Source organism: Octopus bimaculoides, chromosome 4 (genome assembly GCF_046866305.1).
Source record: "Octopus bimaculoides isolate indiv1 chromosome 4, ASM4686630v1, whole genome shotgun sequence".
NCBI classification, from domain to species: Eukaryota; Metazoa; Mollusca; class Cephalopoda; order Octopoda; family Octopodidae; genus Octopus; species Octopus bimaculoides.
Window position 1 is genome coordinate 11,261,463 of NC_142931.1, and position 22,269 is coordinate 11,283,731.

At 33.8% G+C, this 22,269-nt stretch overlaps 1 protein-coding gene across 50 annotated transcripts in view; it reads left to right on the forward strand.

The window, feature by feature from the left end:
• LOC106872181 (membrane-associated guanylate kinase, WW and PDZ domain-containing protein 1) overlaps window positions 1–22,269 on the forward strand; it is a 668,717-nt gene that overhangs the window by 370,483 nt on the left and 275,965 nt on the right. For all 50 annotated transcript variants that reach the window (XR_016241362.1, XR_016241361.1, XR_016241363.1 and 47 more), the window contains one exon: window positions 2,152–2,234. Coding sequence is in view for 40 of the 50 variants with exons in the window: in XM_089350230.1 (XP_089206356.1) it covers window positions 2,152–2,234 (83 nt within the window). In the remaining 10 variants the exon portion in view is untranslated. The remainder of the gene's footprint in view (window positions 1–2,151; window positions 2,235–22,269) is intronic.

The window sequence follows — 22,269 nt, forward strand, 5'->3', positions numbered from 1 at the left end:
TTTTGGGGATCCGACAATACACCATAAAGCTAAACCCTCATGGACGGGAAACCTGTAAGGTAATCCCATAAACTGACCTTCCCTGTCTTTAATATATACTGCTCTACATTTTAGAGTGTGCTTCTTTCGGATTTATGTTTTTTACAAACTATATATATAATCAGTCTGTATAAATAATGTATATGTTGAAAGCCTTCTAGACTGCTATTCGTCTTGAGAAAGTATGCCTTATAAACATACAGTGTTAAAAACGTAGAAAAATATCAGCAGCAGGCAAAAGTCATGCAGCATTGGGGGTAAAATTGCTGAATCTAGATTTCTGCTTATTAGCTTCAGCGGCAGCAAATATCCATGTCACTTCATGTTAAGAAAACATCAGCTGCTTTCTATATCTGAGACTGCAAGTCAAGAACTGCACTTCAAAAGTTATTCTTCATGGTTTTCTGTAGCTTCTCTCCATAATCTGCATGACTCAAGAATACCAAATAACACGTTTACAAGTATGACTTCTTCTAATTTAAGACGGTAGATTATGATTTGAAAGTAATTTGGCTGCTATGTCTAACAGGTTGTGGACTCATGCAAAGGCTTTCTTTTGTTTTCTCAAAGTGAACTTTATTGTATTTGTGTATCCACAGCTCAGTCATGGCTAAACAAAACTATGATGAAATGTGTTCCAGTTGTGACAATTATGTCTTTTGTATTTCAAGAACTATTGTTCATTATAACCTTTATCTAAAATGATAGAGTGTGATTTATTAGAGTTTGGGCTGTTATTTTTAGCTGGCTGAATGACTATATGTGTTTGGCAACTACTCTTTCTCAGATCTGTGAGCAGTACTACACTGTGATATATGTTTTGTAAAATAATTATAAGCAGTTCAGAGCCAAACTATTTCCTGGTTGTGAAAACAGACCAGGAATTTCTTTGGTATTATGATGTAGCCAGCCTAAATGATGAAACACAGCTATAATTTGCTTGGCAGTAGCAGAAATATTCCCAATAAAACATTATAATATTCTTGCTGTAATACAAACAGTTTTTTAGCTATCTAAATTACTTCCTAAAATTTACTAGTGTTAAGGAGATTTAAGGTGTTTGCAAGTTATAACAAAAATTATACATAATTTTCTTCTATTTCCTACACATCAACAGAGAATATACCTCTTCCCATCTTATTGGTGCAATAATTCAATAGTGTTTAAAACAGCATATGTTTTGAGGTTGAAAGTACATCAGTAATACAATAAAAAAAAATTAATAAAAAGTTACATATTAATAAAAAGTCATGTGTGCATAATATGTTGTGAGAATGTACATAAATATTTTTGTTTTACCAAGTCAGTTGACTAATATGTTGTAGAAACTGTTCACATATATTTTCATGTTTGTAAAATTAAATGTCTTCTAGCAAATAATGGTCAGTAGTTCAGAAAAAAGTTGTTTATTTAATCTGGTGAACTTTTGCAATCAGCAAATGATTTCTCATTCACTTGGTCGTTTTTATGACTTAAGACAGCTGATTTTGTTCTGTTGAGGCTAAGCAAAAAGAAAGCAAACTACAAACTAAAGAGAGAAAATATAATGAAACAGACAGCTTCTTCTGTAAAGTAAAAACCAGGAAAAAAAAGAGGAAATAGTTTGACTTCTGTTAAAATGGCAAAGATGGCCAACATATTACTTGTCACTGATTGGCTGATATAACACATGCAAAAAAGGATAAAACACTACAATATAACTTAAAAATGAGGTTGCTACAAGTGCTTTCCTCAGTATTTCCAAACAACATTATATCAAAATATCATTATCCTTTTAATATCTTTTTTTTAAATATATTTTTATATCTTATGAAATATGAAAATATTTCATTTTTTATTACTTCTTCCATTTATAGACTATTTCATATGTCTCGTCTCATACATTTTGCTCAAGATATATTTTTGAATAAATTTTTTGATATACTTTCTAAGATACATTTTATTTCATTTTTGTATATTTTTGATATTTTTTTTTTATATATCTTTACTTTATTTTATGACCTGTTTTAGATATCTTATACATAATCTGAGTGAATTGTTTGTTTATATTTGCAAGCAAGTTTTATTATCAATCCTTATTCTTTACTCTTATTTCTCATTGTTTCTAATCAGTCATGATACAGAAACTACCGATTGGATTGACCCTCGGCTCTCACATTTACACAAGTCACAAACAGAAGACTATAGTGATGATGGTAAGTTTAATTTTATGTTATACATACCTGACTCCGACTGAGGAGTGGTGGTAGCCATAATGAAACCACTTAAAAACCAAAAGAAACAAAAATGTTCCACAAAGTTTCTTTAACTCTCTCCACAGGTATCACAACAATAAAATTGATAGCAACTTCTGGGTCCAATAGTGGCAGCAATGATATAATAGAAAACTTGAAAACAAACACTCTCAGCATTGATTCATGTGATGATTGTCATCACTACCATCATCATCGTCATCGTCATCATCACCATCATCATTGTTGTCATTCACAGATCTCACAAAGCTAAATGTTTGTGCTTGTCTGTCCACTGCTTCATCTAAACTTCGCAGAAGGATTTGTAGAATAGTTTGTTAAGTTCACTTTCAATGAGGAGTGAAGAATCTTCCTTCACTCCCCCTCTCCTTGCTAACTGAACTTATTTAACTATTCTAAGAATTCTCTTGCAAACTAATTGATATTGATGCAGACAATAACCATCTTCCTTGGATTTTACCTTTTATTTTTCTCAATTTGGAAGGAATACTGACTTTTATTGGACATGAATCCCATTACATCAGTCATTTTCAGTGTTTGTTCTGTTACTGTTCACTACTTAGAGAACATAAATTTACAGTAAATTTAGTTGCTTTCTTCATTTTTTGCACTTGTGGAACTATATGTAGCTTTAGAAAACATCTTTTTTTTTTCACTTAAATAATACATAACTGAATTCCTGAAATAAGTTATTACTTGTATAAAAGCATTAATCATACTATTTGATCATTTATATTTATATTCATGTTTTAATCAGTATATTCTTAGATTTTCTTCAGATGTTTTATATTCATATATATATATATATATATATATATATACATTCCAAAATGTAGCTACACGTGGATATATATATATACATTCCAAAATGTAACAACATGTGAATTGTTGGCATTTTTTTTTTTTTTTTTCCTTCTTCCATCTTCCCTTTCTTTTGGATTTTCTTCTGTCTCCTGTTTCTGAAGAAGAGCTTTGTTCAAAATGTAAAACACCTTTTCTTTCCTTCCCTAAGCATCTTATTAATACTTGCATGTGCCATGTCCTCGCATTCTTGTTTTTTTGTGTTTGTTCTTCGTCTTTTTTCTCCATTTTTTTTTATTAATTATGTATGTATGTATAAAAGTAAGCTAAAATTATAGGGTTATAAAAAAGAAATTTAGTTGGGTCAGATTTTGTTTTATACCTGAATGTCCTTCATGTTGCCAACTCTTACCTGTTTCCAAGCAAGGTTAATATTTCTCCATGATTGGACATGCTTGTGGAGAAAATCGGAAGCAAATAACACCACTTGAGGGTGATATCCATTTCATTTACAACTGTCACACAGTGTCAAGACAAGAAGACACACACACACACACAGACACACACACACACACACAAACACTTATATGTGTGTGTATGTACGGTGGGCTTCTTTCAATTTCCATCTACCAAATCTTCTCACAAGACTTTGGTTGGCCCAGGGCTAAAGCAGAAGGTACTTGCCAAAGATGTCTCATAGTGGATTGAATCCATAACCATAAGGTTGTAAAGCAAACTTCTTAACCACATGGCTACACCTATGTCTGTAGCCATATTTTGTAATAATTCCTAGCATAGGCATAAGGCCTCACATTTAGGGATTGTCCAGAGTTGATTAGATCAAGCCCAGTATTTTACTGGTGCTCTATTTTATCAATAAAATCACAGCTGACTCACAGTTGACTTAGACAAGATTTGAACACAGAACCTAAAGGGATGCAACCAAATACTGTAATGTATTTTACCTGTTGCCTTACTGATTCTACTACCATTTTGTAGTATTAACTACTCTCATCAGTATTTGGAAGATGGCAATAAATTTTAACAAAATCCTTTGAGTTGTGGTTTATATTTAGTTCGGAAAAATCTCTGGAAAATTATGAATAAATTTTGATCCAGTTGGTCTACTTCCAAATTTATAGGGTAATATAACCAATTTGATCACTTTAAAAAAAAAAAAAAAAATTTCATTTTTATTTTCTAAATATTTTAAATATTTCAATCGTTCAAATATTTTCTCTTGATAATAATATAAACACGTAATACTTTTTATCTGATAAGCAAGATCACCATGTCACAAACAAATTCTGTTATGCATAGCTTTGTTTTTCTTTTTAGGTTATTCATTTTTCTTTTCTTTTTTTTCTTTGTTAGAGATGTATGGAAATTTATGTATTAATCTATAGGAAAGTCCGTTCTACACACACATATACACACATAAATACTGAACAACAACACAACTAACCAATCAATAAACTACACTATTAGAATGCATAAATAATATCTATTTCTTTATTGCCCACAGAGGGCTAAACATAGAGGGGACAAACAAGGACAGACAAAGAGATTAAGTTGATTACATCGACTCCAGTGTGTAACCGGTACTTATTTAATCGACCCCGAAAGGATGAAAGGCAAAGTTGACCTCAGCGGAATTTGAACTCAGAGCATAATGGCAGATGAAATACCACTCAGCATTTCACCCGGCGTACTAACAATTCTGCCAGCTCGTTGCCTTAATGCATAAATAATATTAGCAGATATGGGGAGGTTAAAGGGAAAAAGTTTTTCTTTTCTTTCTCTAAAGGAAAAATTGAAAAAGATCTTTTTTCTGTTCAAAATTGATTCTTTAACTCATATGTATGTAAAAGCCAACTTTGAATAAATTCGAAATTTTTCGATTCCGTCTACCAAATCCACCCACAAGGCTTTGGTCGGCCCGAGGTTATAGTAGAAGACAATTGCTCGAGGTGCCATGCAGTGGGACTGAACCCAGAACCACCTGGTTGGTAAGCAAGCTACTTATCACACAGCCACTCCTACAAACTCAAAAATATGATGGCCATGACTGTGATAGATAATAGGTCTACTCAATCGAAGCTGACCAGGGGTTAAACAACAACAACAACAATAGCAATGTCATGTCCCCACACACACACACCCATCATATATCACCACCACCACTACATAACTGCTGCTGCCATAGATCTATCAGTGGTAGTTTTAATGTTGTAGGCTTTTCAGTAGACATCCACCAACTGCTACTTTCTCATACCATCACTGCTGATACCACTACCCTCAGTACTACATCCCCACCTCCTCCCTATTTCTTTTAATGCAACCTCCTCAACCCGTTTCCTGTACTTTCCTAATTACAATCTTTATTGTTACGTTATTCACTTTAATTCTGTTAATTAATTAATTAATTATTATAATGATTATCATTCCACCTGTTGTTTGTCTGTTTTATAGTCTGAGAAATTCTGTTAATTACTTTACTAACATTTCATACTTAATACTCATAAGCTAACACAGTCCAGTTTAGTTTACCATTTTAAAAATAAGTTGCTGGCATAAGTTAGCTAAAATTTATCGTTCGTCGTTTAATGTCCGCTTTTCATACTGGCATGGGTTGGACGATTTGACTGAGGACTGGTGAGCCAGAAGGCTGCACCAGACTCAATCTGATCTGGCAATGTTTCTACAGCTGGATGCCCTTCCTAATACCAACCACTTGACTGGCCCTCGTGCCGATGGCACGTAAAAGCACCCACTACACTCTTTGTACTCCAAGAGTGTAGTGGGTGCTTTTACGTGCCATCGGCACGAGGGCCAGTCAAGTGGTTCTGGCAACGACCACACTCAAAAGGTGTTTTTTACGTGCTACCTGCATGGGAGCCAGTCCAGTGGCACTTGCAACAACCAGGCTTGAATGTTGTTTTTCATGTGCTGGTAAGGTGACACTTGCAACGATCATGCTCGAACAGTGCTTTTTATGTGCCACCAGCATGATGATGATGATATATATATATATATATATATATATATATATATATGAAGGGCTTCTTTCAGCTTCTGCCTACCAGATCCACTCGCAAAGTTTTGGTCAGCCCAAGGCTATAGCAGAAGACACTTGCCCAAGGTGCCACACAGTGGACTGAACCTGGAACCATGTGGCTCGGAAGCAAGCTTCTTACCACAGAGCCACTCCTGTGCCTATTTTATATATATATATATATATATATATATATATATATATATGTATGTATGTATATAAAATCAACATGATGATCATCATCATCATTTAACATCCACTTTTTCGTGCTCACATGAGTCAGATGGAATTTGTTGATGCAGATTTTATGCAACTGTATGCCTTTCCTGCTGTCAACCCTCACCTGTTTCCAAGTAGGGAAATACAGTAAGATACGTAACAACTGATACAATTAAGTTTGGAGCTATTTGATTTAATTTTCAATCTTGCCAATATCTTCAGGTGTTCTTCTTAAAGAAATTACAAGACTGAAACTTAAGTCGAATAATTCCAAATTTAATTGTGCCATGTGTTATATATTTTTTGTTGTGTTGTATTAATCTACTGTTGTATTGGACGCTATATAACTTGATTACTTATTTTTAAATCATTAAGAAGAAGCTATTAATATTATATATATATATATATATATATATAGAGAGAGAGAGAGAGAGAGATGCATTTACTGGTAATGTCAATGTTCTTGGGTTGCTGCTAGTTTACAGCTGCAGGTGAAACTGCATCAAATGCAAAAACGATGCCAAGTTAGGTGTCCTGTAAGAATGGTAAAACTATTTGGCTCCAGCCTGCAATGTCATCAGTTTCAAATCCTGCTATAACCATTGATGTTTTATACACTAACAGAGTACCCTGGGTATTAAAACAGGGTGTGTTGAACATAAGGTAGACGTGAAGATAAGATAAGATGTTTAAATGATAAGTGTTGGATGCTGATAAATAGTGAAGAAAATGACAAAGAGATAGAAAACTTTGTTGAAGTATATGAGTAAGATGCTAAATATCTGCTTCTTGTCTTCGTTAAGTTCTGACTCAGAATTTACAGGTATAATCAAGGTGAAAAATAAATACCCCACTCCTACTTCATAGTTGTTATTGTTGTCTAGTCCCAGGTCAGCCCTAGTCAAAGGTGTTCCATTTGTAATCAACATTTCAATTTCATATAATGTCCAGTGCATTCTTTATTTAAGGTGCTTGGGTGTAATTTGCGGGAAGTTTAACTACCATTTCAAGCATGTTGTGTTATGTGTAGGCTCCCTCCTTGACTTTAACTCCTCTTCACAAATGTGTGATTAGGAGTAGGAAAGACAATTATCCCCTTTGATACCAATCCATTTGAGACCACCCCTACTGCTATGATACAAATTTCATGTTAATTTATGTTCTAAACACTGTCAATATTGACAGTGTATTTCAACAGGAATTTGGTAACGAAAGGTTTTAATATTCAAATCAGCACAGCTTATTTCACTGGGTATGATGGAAAGTGTCAGCTGTCCACAGCCAGCAGACTAAGGTGACACTTGTTCACTGGTCATGCTTCAAGAACGCTGCGAAGAATTCTTGCAGTTCCAAGCAATTCTGATTTTTGTTGATGCTCTACCTTCACACTTGCACCAATCTTTTTCAGCCATGTTGGTAGTTGAGTGCTGATACTTCCAAGTGCACCAATTACTATTGGTATCACATCCTGCTATTATTATTATTATTATTATTATTATTATTATTATTATTATTATTGCAAGCTGTGAGAATTGTTAGCACACCAGGCAAAATGTCTAATAGCATTTCATCTGACCTTATATTCTGATTTCAAATTCCACCAAGATAGATTTCGTCTTTCACCCTTTTGGTGTTTGATAAAATAAGTATCAGTTGAGTATTGGAGTCAGTGTAATCGACTATCCCCACCTTCCCCAAAATTTCAGGCCTTGTGCCTATAGTAGAAAGAAGTATCATTATCATTATTATTATTATTATTATTATTATTATTATTTCATATATGCACAACAGATTAGACCGTTGGAAAAATAATTCCTACCATCAGGCTACAAACAAATAACCTTAGATGCCATGAACCTTCCTAAGTATCCTAGCCGTCTTAAGGATTATTATTATTATTATTGAGTGAGAGAGCAATGCATGCCATCAAAGTGACATTAGGGTAAAATATACAAAGCCCAGTATACTCATCGTGACTACCCGTCTGATAAGGGTACACCAGGCACATGCATCACAACCATATGTGCACAACATGGTGATCTCATATCAAGATAAACAGCGCATGGCCTTGCAGGTGGGGCCCAGTTAGAATTTTCTTCAGGTCGAGTAGCTCATCCCGCTCAAAAGGTCCCTAAATAAATTATTATTATTATCATTATTATTATTATTATTATTATTGTTGTTTTTGTTATTATTACAAAAGCTTATTATTAAAAAAATTTAAATAAACATGCTACATTGAAGTTACTAAACCAAGTATTTCCTTGACTCTTTTTTCTCTTTCTCTTTGTAAAGCAAACTCAATTCTCTTCAATGAAAAGCATTTTGTACTTATTGTGTGTGTTTGTTGAAAAGCAGAAATGCTGAGAAACCCACCAAAAATACTATGACTGGTGTTTTCTATTTATTATAATGGAGTATGTTTTAAAAGATCAACTGTGATTCTGGTTATCCGATTAAGATTCAACTCCTACTGTGCTAATGAACCTGTTTACTAAACCTGCTATTCTGCCATATTGAGCTTCTCTTTGCTCACTTGCACCCTGCAGTATCCTCTATACTTTCGCTACCTCACTTCTACGTTGTCTGCAGTGTTTTCAGAAAATAGTAATGTAAAAATAGTTCATTTGTGATTTAGCTACATGAGGTTTCCAGGCTGTGGACAAGTTTTGCTCCCAACACGATACTAGATAAAAAGATATTTGTGTGCTTTAAGGTTCTGATAAAATAAGAAGAAAGGGAATTTAGAAGAAGGAAGAGAGAGAGAGAGAGAGAGAGAGAGAGAGAGAGAGAGAGAGAGATTTTGTTGAAAAGGAATTTAAGGATGATAGACTTCATTATAAGAAAATCTAAAAGTCTTGGAGTTACTAGCATTGCTCTAAGAATTTCCTGTCAATTTTTTATTATTAGATTTTTAATTAAATTTTTATATTTTATCAGAACATTTTCTCTTATGGAAATGAATTTGATTATTTAACCCAAACAGGATCAAATTTTCCTATAAAAATCACTAAAATTATTGAGTTTTAAAGCATGCTATCATTTACCAAACTAATAAAGATTTTCTGTTCTATTACTTTCAATTTTCAAACTTTTATTGAAGATGTAAATGGAAATTAAATTTATTAAATATATCACACCATCTATTTATTGATATCACCACCTCTTATCAGTCTTGCATGATATTTCGTACTTGTTATCTCAATCACATGGCAAGTCTATGAGGGCGACTTCATGTAGCTAATCAACCTGCTAGAAATAACAGCCAATTCTTTTTAAAATCATATTCTACCACTTTGATAAATGGAAGGACAGATTAGATAGCGTATTACTAATTACTATTTAAAAGCTTGACCACAAGTTTATTCATAGTTGATTTTGGTCTAAACAACATCAGCCTACAATAAAAGAGTATTCATTAAAGCTTTTCCGTTTTATTTTGGTGGAATCCATTCTCTCATTTTCAAGAAGTGACAACTTTTCTGACTCTGCCAACAACAAAATTTGGCATTTATTTCCAACATTGCAAAATTGGTGAAGAATCATACAACACCATTTTAGCATTTTATGTCTCTTTCCTTTCCAAGTAACCAGTGTTTACAATGGAACCATGTTATGTAAAGACCCTGTTCTCCTATGTCATAAACCAGTAATATCTTACTTACCATCCCCTGGACACTACTGTCTCAAGTCTTAAGGCTCATAGGGCCAGTTACCCCGTTTCCATGGCATTTAAGTAACCAAGATCACAATGTTTTCCCTGAATGGGGCTCCGGTACATCACAGGGTTACTCACTTACAGTGGAGTAGACTGAAGTAATGTGAAATGAAGTGTTTTTCTCAAGAACACGATGGACCCTAATCACTAGGCTTTTGATAAATTCACTGAGAGCAATGGTGTTGCACTTATCTGCAAAACCTTTTGTTTCTAAGTTGATGGCCTACAATAAGTTCGGTTTGTCTCTTGTGTCAGTCTCTTTCACCAGAACTCTGTCTCAAACTTGCATTATAGTAACTGTTGTATACTTTTGAGTTCTGCAAGTGCACACACTTCTGTATATGGAGGACCTTCCAATAACTCACTCCTAGGTTGATTAAATCATCCTCCAATTTTCTTCAGCCTTCTGGTTATCCACATGTAATCTGGTGAAACTTACACTTCTACAATGAACAAAAACTTTGAAAAAAACAATTCAATGGGACGTGATGATCTCCTCTTTTCAAAAACATCAAAACTCAAATCCTTCACATATCAAAGAAATAATATCACATCATTATCTTTACTTTTGACTGACATACAGCTAAAACCCTCAGATCTATTTACAAATGTTTGTTCTCACATCTCTATTGATCTCTCATAGCACTTATCCCAAAGACTAGGCTTCCTTTTTGTGGCCATAAAATATGTCAGCCCTGGTGTTGAAAATTATGGTGGTGGCCATCAAATACTTCAGCCCTGGTCAGTTAGAAGTACATTCTGCATGGATGCACTGTTTACATATGAAGTATAAAGCTGCTATTACATACAATGTAATAATATTGTCTTTGAGTATCTCTAAAATTTGGTATTTCTTTAAGGTTTCTCGTTAACATCCTACCTGAAATTCATTATAAAGGTGTGAGTTGTAAAAAGATATCTTCACCTTCATACTGTCAGACTGCATTATCATGTCTAGGCAAACTAGATTGGTGGAGCCCATCAACTTCCTAATAATACTCACATGAGGATCTGAACTAAGATTGCAAGCTAATGGAACTATTCTTGATTTCTACAATGCTACTGTTGCTTATAGCAGAATTGTTTCACATTGCAATATTTATTTACGACTAGGTGAACAGGGCCACACTGATGTTGCTGACTTTCAAAATGCTATACCCCCATACGTTTTTAGTCTCTGGAGATGATGAAGTTTACCTTTAGAGAGTTCAACTTTGACTACAAATATCTGCATATTTTCTTTTCTTTCCCCAATGGTTTCTTGCCATATGACACAAATCTGTTACAAATGTTTTGTTTTCAAAATATATTAAGATATTGAGGAAACAAATTAATTTTATGGCCCTTTATTTTGTTTTAATAAGAAGTACTTATAGCTACATTGATTTTGTAGTTGTTTTCTTTCTTCAGGTTAGTAAGCTCTGAACTTTACAAACAACAAACCTCTTCATTTTTAATCTTCCATTATCACCTTCAATTCCACCTGACTGTATCCACGGAACTAATAACCTTTTCTAATGTGTATCTGGTTACATTTTTAAGCCATCTGTTGTTATTCTGTAATCTTAAAGGGATTTGTAACTACTGTAACTACCCTAGCAGCAACTCAGGTTCAAATATATTTGTGTGTGTGTTTGTGTGTATTTTCACCTCATTTTGCGCTTTTTTTCTTTTAACTGTCAGTGGCAGGGAGTCCTGTTCATTTAAACATCACAGGAAAACTGCATGAAAGTCAAGCAATCCGTTTTCAATTATTCTTTCCTTTCTTTGGATGTGAGTAAGATTTTCAGAAACTGAAATCTAATGGTAGGCAGATGAGTTACTAGTATAAGAGTATGTGGAAGATAAATCAACCTCTAAAATGCTTAATTTCAATCTGCTGCCATCACTAGGGAGATATGTATCACAGAACGTTTTAGTGTAGCTAGAATTATCTGTAATTTGGAAAATATTAACGGAATAAAGTGATATCCACAATCAGCAGCATCTGTCCAGAAATTTTTTATTGTATCTTTATCTGATATGATTGTCAAAATCTACACGATAAAAATGATTACTCTTGCAAATTACTTTAAAAAAAAATGTACATAACACACACACATATATATATATATATATATATATATATATATATATATATATCAGAAAACAATAAAAAGAGATAAAATTATAAGAAACATTTTTTTTAATATTAAGATGAGGATTCTTGTCCTCTTCTCCTTGTTATCACTTTCATCTCCTGCCTTCTCATCATTATTATCATATCATCTTGCAGAAAAACTTTGCATTTATCTGCTGAGTAGATTTATTAAGGCTATACGCTGCCCTCTCTGGCCTCGTTAATGTAGTTTAAATTGTGTTCTGGGATGTTGGAACATTATGTAATATGCCCTGCTTAAAAGCAAGCATAAGGCAATATCTTTAAAAGTTTCGAACTCATGATCTACAGCACTGTAGTTTCACATTCAACCACTAGCTACAACATAGAGTGCTTTATCTTCAATGTGCCAATAAAGTTGCCTTTTTAGGATATGTTGGCTGACTTGCTAGAAGTAGCAGCTAAATTCTTACAAATCATATATTCTTCTGTCTTAAAAATAAACTCATTGATGAAAATAATCCAATGCCTGAAAATAAACAGGATGATCACAGCTGGATTGTCTTTGATCATAATTTTGCTCAATCAGCACTGACCTAGGGCTACAGTTTACTCTCTTAGTTCTTAGTAAAAACCAATTTTTCTCAATAGTATTTTTATTTGTTTTTTTTTTCTTTCTGTTCTTCTGTGACTAGAAATTTTAAGAAAATAAAATTAAATTTGTATATATGTGGCTATGCTTCCCAACCACATGGTCCCAAGATCAGACCCACTGCATGACACCTTAGGCAAGTGTCTTCTCCTACAGCTTCAGGCCAACCAAAGCCTTGTGAATGGAATTGGTAGACGGAAACTGAAAGAAGCCTGTCATATGTATGTGTCTTTGTGTTTGTACCCAACTACCACTTGAAAACTGGTGTTGATGTATTCATGTCCCCCGCAACAAAAGACACCGATAGAATAAGTACCAGGCTTAAAAAACAGAAATAAGTTGTGGAGTTGGTTTGTTTGACTAAAATTCTTCAAAGCAATGCTCCAGCTTGGCTACAGTCTGATGATTGGAACAAATAAAAGATAAAAGACATGCATTTTCTTCCTCGGTTTATGATTTGATATTCAAACTTTTAATAGCATTGGGATTTATCTAGAAGTGATTATCTCCCTTGCAATCACTGGCCTCCAGGGCACACCACGTGTCTATTATTGTTTTAAAGAAAAACAATTGTTCCACCTACAGGTAACTATTTATAACAATATAACATATTTTACGGGATTTGAGAGACAATTTGGCAGTATGTGTAAATGTTATTTCTTTCATGGAGCATATCAACAGCAGTTTTCTTCTCGCATCACATCGGTTCCTTTCACAGTTCTGGGCCAATAATGAACCAATAAAAGAGCAGAATATCTCCTTCAAAAATCTGCAGAGGTTCTGCTGTAAGTAAAAAAAAAGAAAAAGAAAGAAAGAAAGATAGAAACCAGGATGTAGTTTGATGAAGAATATAGGGTTTGAGCAAGATCTGTCGGTGTTAAGAGAGGGATGTCATCTTGGTGCCAGTAATCTAATTTTCTATTTTCAGATCTATGATTCTAGTACTTAGGAATTCTTGTTATTATAACCTCTTGTAATTACATGTATGTTATTGTTGCTGCTGTACTTATTGCTGGATATTTTTTTGGTTGTATTGTTGTTTATATATTTGCATTGTTGTTTATATTTTTTGTTGTTTCTATGAATCAGTTCCTCTAATATATTGCAACACAGCCTCCTCATCATCCTCCTGGCTTTACAAAACTAGCTATTTTATTATTATCATTATTATTATTATTACATTACATATCTTATTTTCATAATGAGATCCATTTAAGTGTTATCGTGAAATTCAACAGGTGCTTTTGATTTTATGAATACCAAAGAAGAAAGAATGAGATCCATAAACCAGGAAGGGTAGAATTGGCGTAGATTATATTTAGATTAGATTGTGGGTGGGTGGGTGGTGAGAAGTTGTGAACTGTAATGGAATTCCAAAATAGATGTAGTTGTAAGGATGGGTGGCGGTGGTGGTGAAACCCTATTAGTGTGAAGTGAATGAAACAGAAAAACTTGATTGATTACAGATTCTTGTAGAATGTTTCTTAGAATCTGAATCAGAAATGGTTCTATTAACACATGGTAGCAACAGCATCATAGAAGAGTCATTGCTTCTATTTTACCTTTTTATTGTTATTAGTCAATTAGTTTAACCATTTAACTAATCAACTGTTTGATTAATTCTTCTGTCAGTCAATTAATCAACTTGGTTTGTCAGAGTTCCTTTGTCACCATTCACAACCTCATCAATGATATGCCCTTTTTCTCCAGGTCTTATGGACACTCAGTACTATTTAGTAGAATACATTTAACTTCTACAAAGTAAAGGTTGACAGTCTGATGACTGTCACTACAAACTTTTTCCTTGTTAGAGAGAGAGAGAGAGAAAGTGTGTGTGTGTGTGTGTGTGTCACAGTATCAACTAGACCATCAGATGGTGTTACGCACTGCTGGTCACAATGCACTTTCTGTTCTGTCTTGATTGTGCCAACCTTTTCCATCTTGACCCAAATTGCTTAACTAGATCATCTTTCCATCATCATGGGGCCCTTCCAGGTGGTCTTTTCTAATCTTTTGGATACCATTTGGCAACTTCAAAAGTCCACCTGTTATCTGTGAATTTTGTAACATGTCCAATCCAGTGGAACTTGTGCTTTCAGTACTCTTTGGTCACATCATTCACTCTGCTCTATTCTTGAATTATCTCATTCCGAATATGCTCTCATAATGATATTCCTAGCAGAGACCCTTATATGTAGATAGAGCAGCACCACCATCTGATATGTGGGAGCAATACTACATTAGGACTCGGCCAATGAGGGCTGAAGTATTCTCTGGCTCTGAGGAGCAACACAGCTTTTGTGGTGGCGGGGGAGTTGTTTTTTTGGTAAGATTGTCAAGAAGAATATTTTGTGACTGTCAGGTTTAGAAATTGTAGTGACATTCAGTTGGTGAGTTGGTGATGTTTCATCATTTATAACATCTAAAAAGATCACCAGACAATTACTAAACGTATTTTATATATTAATGAATGCTATATTATTATTATTATTTTTGTTCATCTGTCTTTACATTCTGTTCATCTATCTTTATGTTCTGAGTTCCAATTCCACCGAGGTCAACTTTGCCTTTCATCCTTTCGAGGTCGATTAATTAAGTACCGGTTGTGTACTGGTGCCTATCTAATCAACTGGCCCCCTTCCCAAAAATTTCGGGCCTTGTGCCTAGAGTAGAAAAGATTATTATTATTTTTGTTTCACATTTCTATGTAAGTTCTTACTATTCTTTGTTCTTGCATTGTCCAAAATGTTTTTGCTGCCTTTGAGGCCAATGAAGACCTATTGTTATTATTATTATTATTATTATCATTATTATTATTAAGGCGATGAGCTGGCAGAATCGTTAGCACACTGGACAAAATGCTTAGCAGTATTTCGCCCGTCTCTACATTCTAAGTTCAAATCTGCCTTTCGTTCTTTCTGGGTCGATAAATTAAGTACCAGTGAAACACTGGGGTCGATGTAATCGACTATCCCCCCACCCCCAAATTTCAGGCCTTGTGCTCAGAATAGAAAGGATTATTATTATGGTGACAAGTTGGCAGATTCATTAGCATGTTGGACAAAATACCTGCAGACATTCCTTCTGGCTTTACTTTCTAAGTTCAAATTCTGCTAAGATTGACTGTGTTTTTGCCTTTCATCTTCCCAGTGAAATAAGTACCAGTTGAGCACTAGGGTAGATATAATCAGCTAACCCTTTCCTTCATAATTGCTGGCCTTGTGCCAAAATTAGAAAGAATTATTATTGTTTCATCCAGCAAGAAATAGTATAAGAATATATTAGTTTTTACCAATGCTTTGTAGCCAATTTATTTAATTCTTCCAATAATTGTATAGTTTATTGGTATTGTTGTTGTTGCAGTTTGCATCTTCAACAGAGTCTTTGTCAAATAATCATTATGTTAATGATTAAACATTTATTTTCTAATTTCCGAGAATTTTAATAGGATGCAACACAAGAATTGATACATCTTTTTATTTGCTATTTAAACGGGGGGTTTTTTGTGTGTGTGTTTCATTTTGTTTTTCCATTGTAAACATTATCAGAAAACATGAACTGAGGTAAAAAACCCAGATGTAAGTTATTTTTGTAAAATATTAATTATGTATTGAGATGCAGATCACAAATTTGATCGCAGATATTTTAAAATTCATAATTGCATAATGTATTATATTGATTTCTTGCAAAGACAACATTATGTTTAGGTTTTCTTTGATAGGGAAGGGAAATGGTATCACGTTTGTGTTTTCCATAAGTGTATTGATTTTAAACACTGGCACAAGGCTGCTCTAATTATTAGGAAAGGGGTTTTGTTTATTAAATCATCTCGGTACTTGACTGGTACTTTATACTTCAATTCCTGGAAGGATGGAAGACAAAATCACCTTAGTAACAGAAATGAAGTAAAATGGCTTTTTAATTATAATATTGGTTTCATGTATTTTTAATATGAACTGGGGTGTAGGAGGACTTGGAAATGTCATGAATATTGACCTCTCATTAAAACCAAAAAAAGCAGCCCTTAGGAGAATTTCTATGGACAGGATGTCTATCCATCACAATGTTAACTCCCAGCTATTACTGGTACTCATTTTAAGCTGATTGGACTGGAACATTGTAAAATGAATTGTCTTGTCTAAGAATTGAAACCATGACCAGCAGGTATATTGGATATGGGTACTTCCCTGACATAAACTGGAGTTGTTTTCAGCTAAAACCACATGAAGCAGTGTTGAATAAAATATATTTGTGTAAAGTTATATTTAACATACATTATGTGGGAAGACCTTTCCCCAAAGAGTCATGAGAGAAAATTCTCCACTTAGACAATATATATGTGACTTTTGGTTATCTCACCCCCATTAAAAAATTTCCATTAAAAAATTGGGTTATCTCCCCACTAAAAAGCTGAGTTTATATGCTAACAAGAGATTAGATTAAAAGGGTTAGATCCTTTTGATTCAGTATTTCAACACATTGTTAACTATTGGCCTCCACAATACGCATGGTATGGTTTGTTATAAAAATGTTATCATATTCAATAAGATGTTTAATTTTTTCAGTTTCCATGTTTATGTTTTTTTTTGTTTTTGTTTTATTGAGGGTTAAACAATTTTTTTTATATGGGGGAGATAACCCAATTTTTTTAATGGGGGTGAGATAACCAAAAAGTACCTACCCACACTGAATTGTGAACGAAGTCATTAGAGTATTGAACCCATGTATTTCTGTGTTGTTACGTATCATCAGCTATAATTACCAACTCTGCCTCTCACAGCTTAAAAAAATATAACGTCCTCATACTAGCAAATAGTACATATACTAAGGGGATAATATTCATAACATTTGTAAGTTTTTCCCATCCCAGCTATGGTACCTATTTAAAATATATGAAAAAAATTATAATTAGCAAGTCATTTTACTTAATTTCTGTTACTAAGAAAGTGGGCTTGTGGGTGCTGGTGTCATGTAAAAAGCACTTGTACCAGTGCCGCATAAACACACCCATGCTGATGCTGCATAAAAGCATCTAGTACACTCTGTAAAGTGGTTGGCGTTAGGAAGGGCATCAAGCTGTAGAAACCATGCCAAAGCAAACCTTGGAGCCTGGGGAGTTCTTCAGCTGGCCAGCTCCTGTCAAACTGTTCAACCCATGCCAGCATGGAAAACAAGCTTTAAATGAAGATGATGATTCTTGTTGGGGTTGAAAAAATAAGTAGCAATCAGTTATTGGGTTGATTTTAATGAACTATAGGCCACATTTATGTTGGTACTATTAGCCACAGGTATGTTGGTACTATATATTGACTCTGTCTTATCAAATAAGACAGAGACAGTCCAAGCAGAGTTTGAATGTGACAGAGTGAGACATGGAAACATGATAAACCATCTAATTCACTCACTGCCTCACTGTCTCAAACCAACTCTAAACAGTCTTCTCTGATGTTTTTCTTCATGTCGGAAGGTTGGTGATGATCATGGTGATAAGTAGGAAATGTAAACAAACCTATCAACATTTGATGGGATGAAAACAAACTTGTTTATCTGCATGACATTTCTCTTGAGTGACTGATGAAATGATCCGTTTCAGTGACCAGGGTCAACGTTCACTTGGAGTTGAGGCATTTTGCTTGAGTGGAATTAGACTAGATTCAACAAGAGGTGTTGAAAAGGGGTGTTTAGTAGAAAGAAATAAAAGACCTACTGTATCAAATTCGTTGAAACGATGTAGAATCTCTCTTTTAGATGTGATTTTTGTCTTATGTAGTTTATGCTCTGATATCTCTCTCTCTGTTTTCTGTTTTCTTTAGGACAGAAATTTATTATGAATAGCCATTTACATGACTGAGGTAAAAATAGATTCAAGTGTGAGTGTGTCTGTGTGTAAGCACTTTGTGTGTGTGTGTGTGTATGTATGTATGTATGTATGTATGTATATATATATAGAGAGAGAGAGAGAGAGATATAGATATAGATATATGTGTGTGTGCAGGTATGGTTGTGTGGTAAGAAGCTTACTTCCCAACCACATGGTTCTGGGTTCAGTCCCATTGCATGGTACCTTTGGCTAGTATCTTCTACTACAGCCTTGAGCAGAAACTGAAAGAAACTCATTGCATATATGAGTGTGTGTGTCTGTGTTTGTTTTCCCATCATCACTTGACAACCAATGTTGGTGTGTTCACATCCCTGAAACTTAGTGGTTGGGCAAAAGAGACGGATAGAATAAGCACTAGGCTTACAAAGAATAAGTCCTGGAGTCAAATTGTTCGACTAAAGGTAGTGCTCCAGCATGGCCATAATCAAATGACTGAAGCAAATAACAAAGAATATATGTACATGTGTGTGTGTGTATATATATATATATATATATATATATATATATATATATATATGAGTATACATATATATATGTGTGTATAAATGTGTTTGTGTGTGTGTAGTCATGTTTAAAAAGAAGCACTTTTGGAATAAAAGCCCAGATGTTCATTGATCTTGATTATTTTGACAGATTCGCAAAGTACATGCGATTATTTCACTAATAGCTTTTACTACCACAAAAAAAAAATTACAGAATGAAGGAGTGTATCTTGCTGTGTACACTCTTTCGCCAATTTCTGGTGTGTGAAAAAAAAACAATATTTCACAAAATAAAAAAAATATTTGCTTCCTAAATGTAACTATTGTAGCATTTGGTTAGTGACTCACTATTACAAGACATGTCTAGTGATGTGACAAAATGTTCTGTTTCCTGTTTCACCTAAAATTCATTCAATATTTATCAATTATGTTAAATTCTTTATAGTTTATTTTAATTTAGTGTCTTGTTATTGAAACTAATTGGAGCTAATTTCCTAATTAATATCATGTTGTATCCAAACCAAAGTTAATTTCAGACACATGGTATTCTACATCTTTTATCTTTTACTTGTTTCAGTCTTTGGATTGTGGCCATGCTGGGGCACTGCCTTTAATAAATGAACCCCAGTAATTATTTTTAAGCCTGCTACTTCTATTTCACCAAACTGCTAAGATACAGGAATGTAAACAAACCAACATCAGTTGTCAAGCAGCGGTGGGGCACAAAGACACACAAATGCACACACACACACACACACACAACAGTCTTTTGCAGTTTCCATTTACCAAATCCAGAGCTCTAGTGAAGACACTTGCCCATCGTGCCATACAGTGGAGTTGAACTTGAAATCATGGGGTTGCAAAGCAAGCTTCTTAACCACACAGCCATGCCTATTCCTAAAAGCGGTTTTTCTTTTTAATAACCACATCTTTATTTGTTGAATTATTTAAAGACTTGCATATTCAAATATCCTCTTTTTTTTTTTTTTTTTCTTAAGCATGGATTTCTAAAACTTAAAATTGTTTCTATAAACAGCCAAGTTATATTTTCTCGTAGAATCTTTCCAGTGATATTCCATATTTCTGTGGCTGTGTTGATATCATATTACCAAGATTTATTAGCATGACATTTTTTTCTTTTTCTGTTTTTAGGTACATGATAATAATTATTGATTAATAAGATATTTCACATTGCACAAGATTAATAACCATATTGTTTATTTGACGAGTGTTTATTTAAATACTTTTTTTTTGTTGACTTTTTATTGTTGATGTAGGATTTTAAATTAACTTGATCTCTAAACAGACAATGTTAATGGACAATAATTTGATTCAAAATACAAATAAATAAATAAACAGATGGAACTTAAAATTGTCCAAAAAAGAAATAAAGATTATTTCATTTAATTTTCTTTTTTTTTTTTTATTTTTCGTAATAGCAAAAGTGATTATTTAATAAAAGATTTAATTAAAGTTTTAAATTTAACAAAAATGTTATTTGAATCAAAATAACAACAGGAAATATATTTATAATATTTCATCATGTCTGGACAAATAATCTCCACAAAATCTCTAAGGAATGGTTCAAATTTGAAACTTGCCAGAAATGATAAATGTTCACACCGGGCAGAATGCTTCGCTGCATTTCCTCCATCTTTATGATCAGAGTTCAAATTCCTCTGAAGTTGACTTGGCTTTTCACCCTTTCAGGGTCAATAAAACAAGTACCAGTTGATCACTGGGGCTGATGTAATTGACTTACCTCCTCTCCAAAAAGTACTGGCCATGTACCAAAAATTTGAAATCATCATTATTATTATTATAATTATAATTATTCATAGAAAATGTGTAAATGAAAATAAAGTTTATTTCGTAGCTGAAAGATTACTGAATCTTTTGATACCTCATATGTTAAAATTAGCAACTCAGTTTTCGAATGCATAAGGAACACACACACACACACACACACACACACACACACACACTCTCTCTCTCTCTCTCTCTCTCTCTCTCTCTCTCTCTCTCTCTCTCTTTTATATATATAGATTAATACGTTTAGTGAAAATTATTAATGAAATGAAAGTTTAGTTGCAGGCATGGCTGTGTGCCTGAATCTATAGAAGTTCACTTTGCCACCAAATGATTTTGGGTTCAGTCCCACTGTGTGGCACCTTGGGAAAGTGTCTTCTATTATAGCCCCAGGCCAACCAATGCCTTTGAGTAAACTTAGTTGATGGAAACTGTGGGGGAGATTATTGTGTGTGTTTGTGTTTATATATGTGTATGTGTGTCTTTGTGTTGTGTTTGTTCCCTACCTCCATCACTTGACAACCACTGTTGGTTTGTTTATGTCCCCATAACTCAGCAATTTGACAAAAAGAGCGGTACAGTAAGTACCAGGCTTTAAAATAAGAACTGGGGTCAGTCTGTTTGACTAAACCTTTCAAGGAAGTACCCCAGCATGGCCACAATCCAATGACTGACACAAGTAACAGATACAAGATAAATTTGTGTGCATATGAGCCACATCTGGATAAAAGGTATCAACATTTTCAAATCCTTCTTTTTATCTTTTGTGATGGCAGAAGATGTTCTTTTCAGGTACATTTACTGTAGTTAGACACAATGAAGTCATTAGTTTTTTTTGTGGGAGACACAAAACTGAGAGTAGCATCTCAGCTTTTATTCTTTACCGAATCTTATTCAGCACATTGGTCTTTTAGACTCAAATTATGACCAGCATCAATTTTGCTTTCAATCAATTCTCTAGAATTCATTGAATAACTACAACTGGGCCCACAAAATAGTAGCCATCTGAACCAACAAGAAAGCTACTATGTGGTTGTTCAACCTGCTAGAGATAGTAGCCATATCTCTATAAAATAGCTCCTTGCAAACTTAATCATTTTGGTTTTGATTTTGATTTTCAGACCAACTCATCTGATATCGCCACTGGTTCAGTGATACAAAGTTTTTGTTTTAAAGTGATCTGAATTAAGACCTTTCATGAAAACTTGATTCAAACACCAGTTTAATAATGACAAATTTATTTTACTGAATCCTTCTTTATTT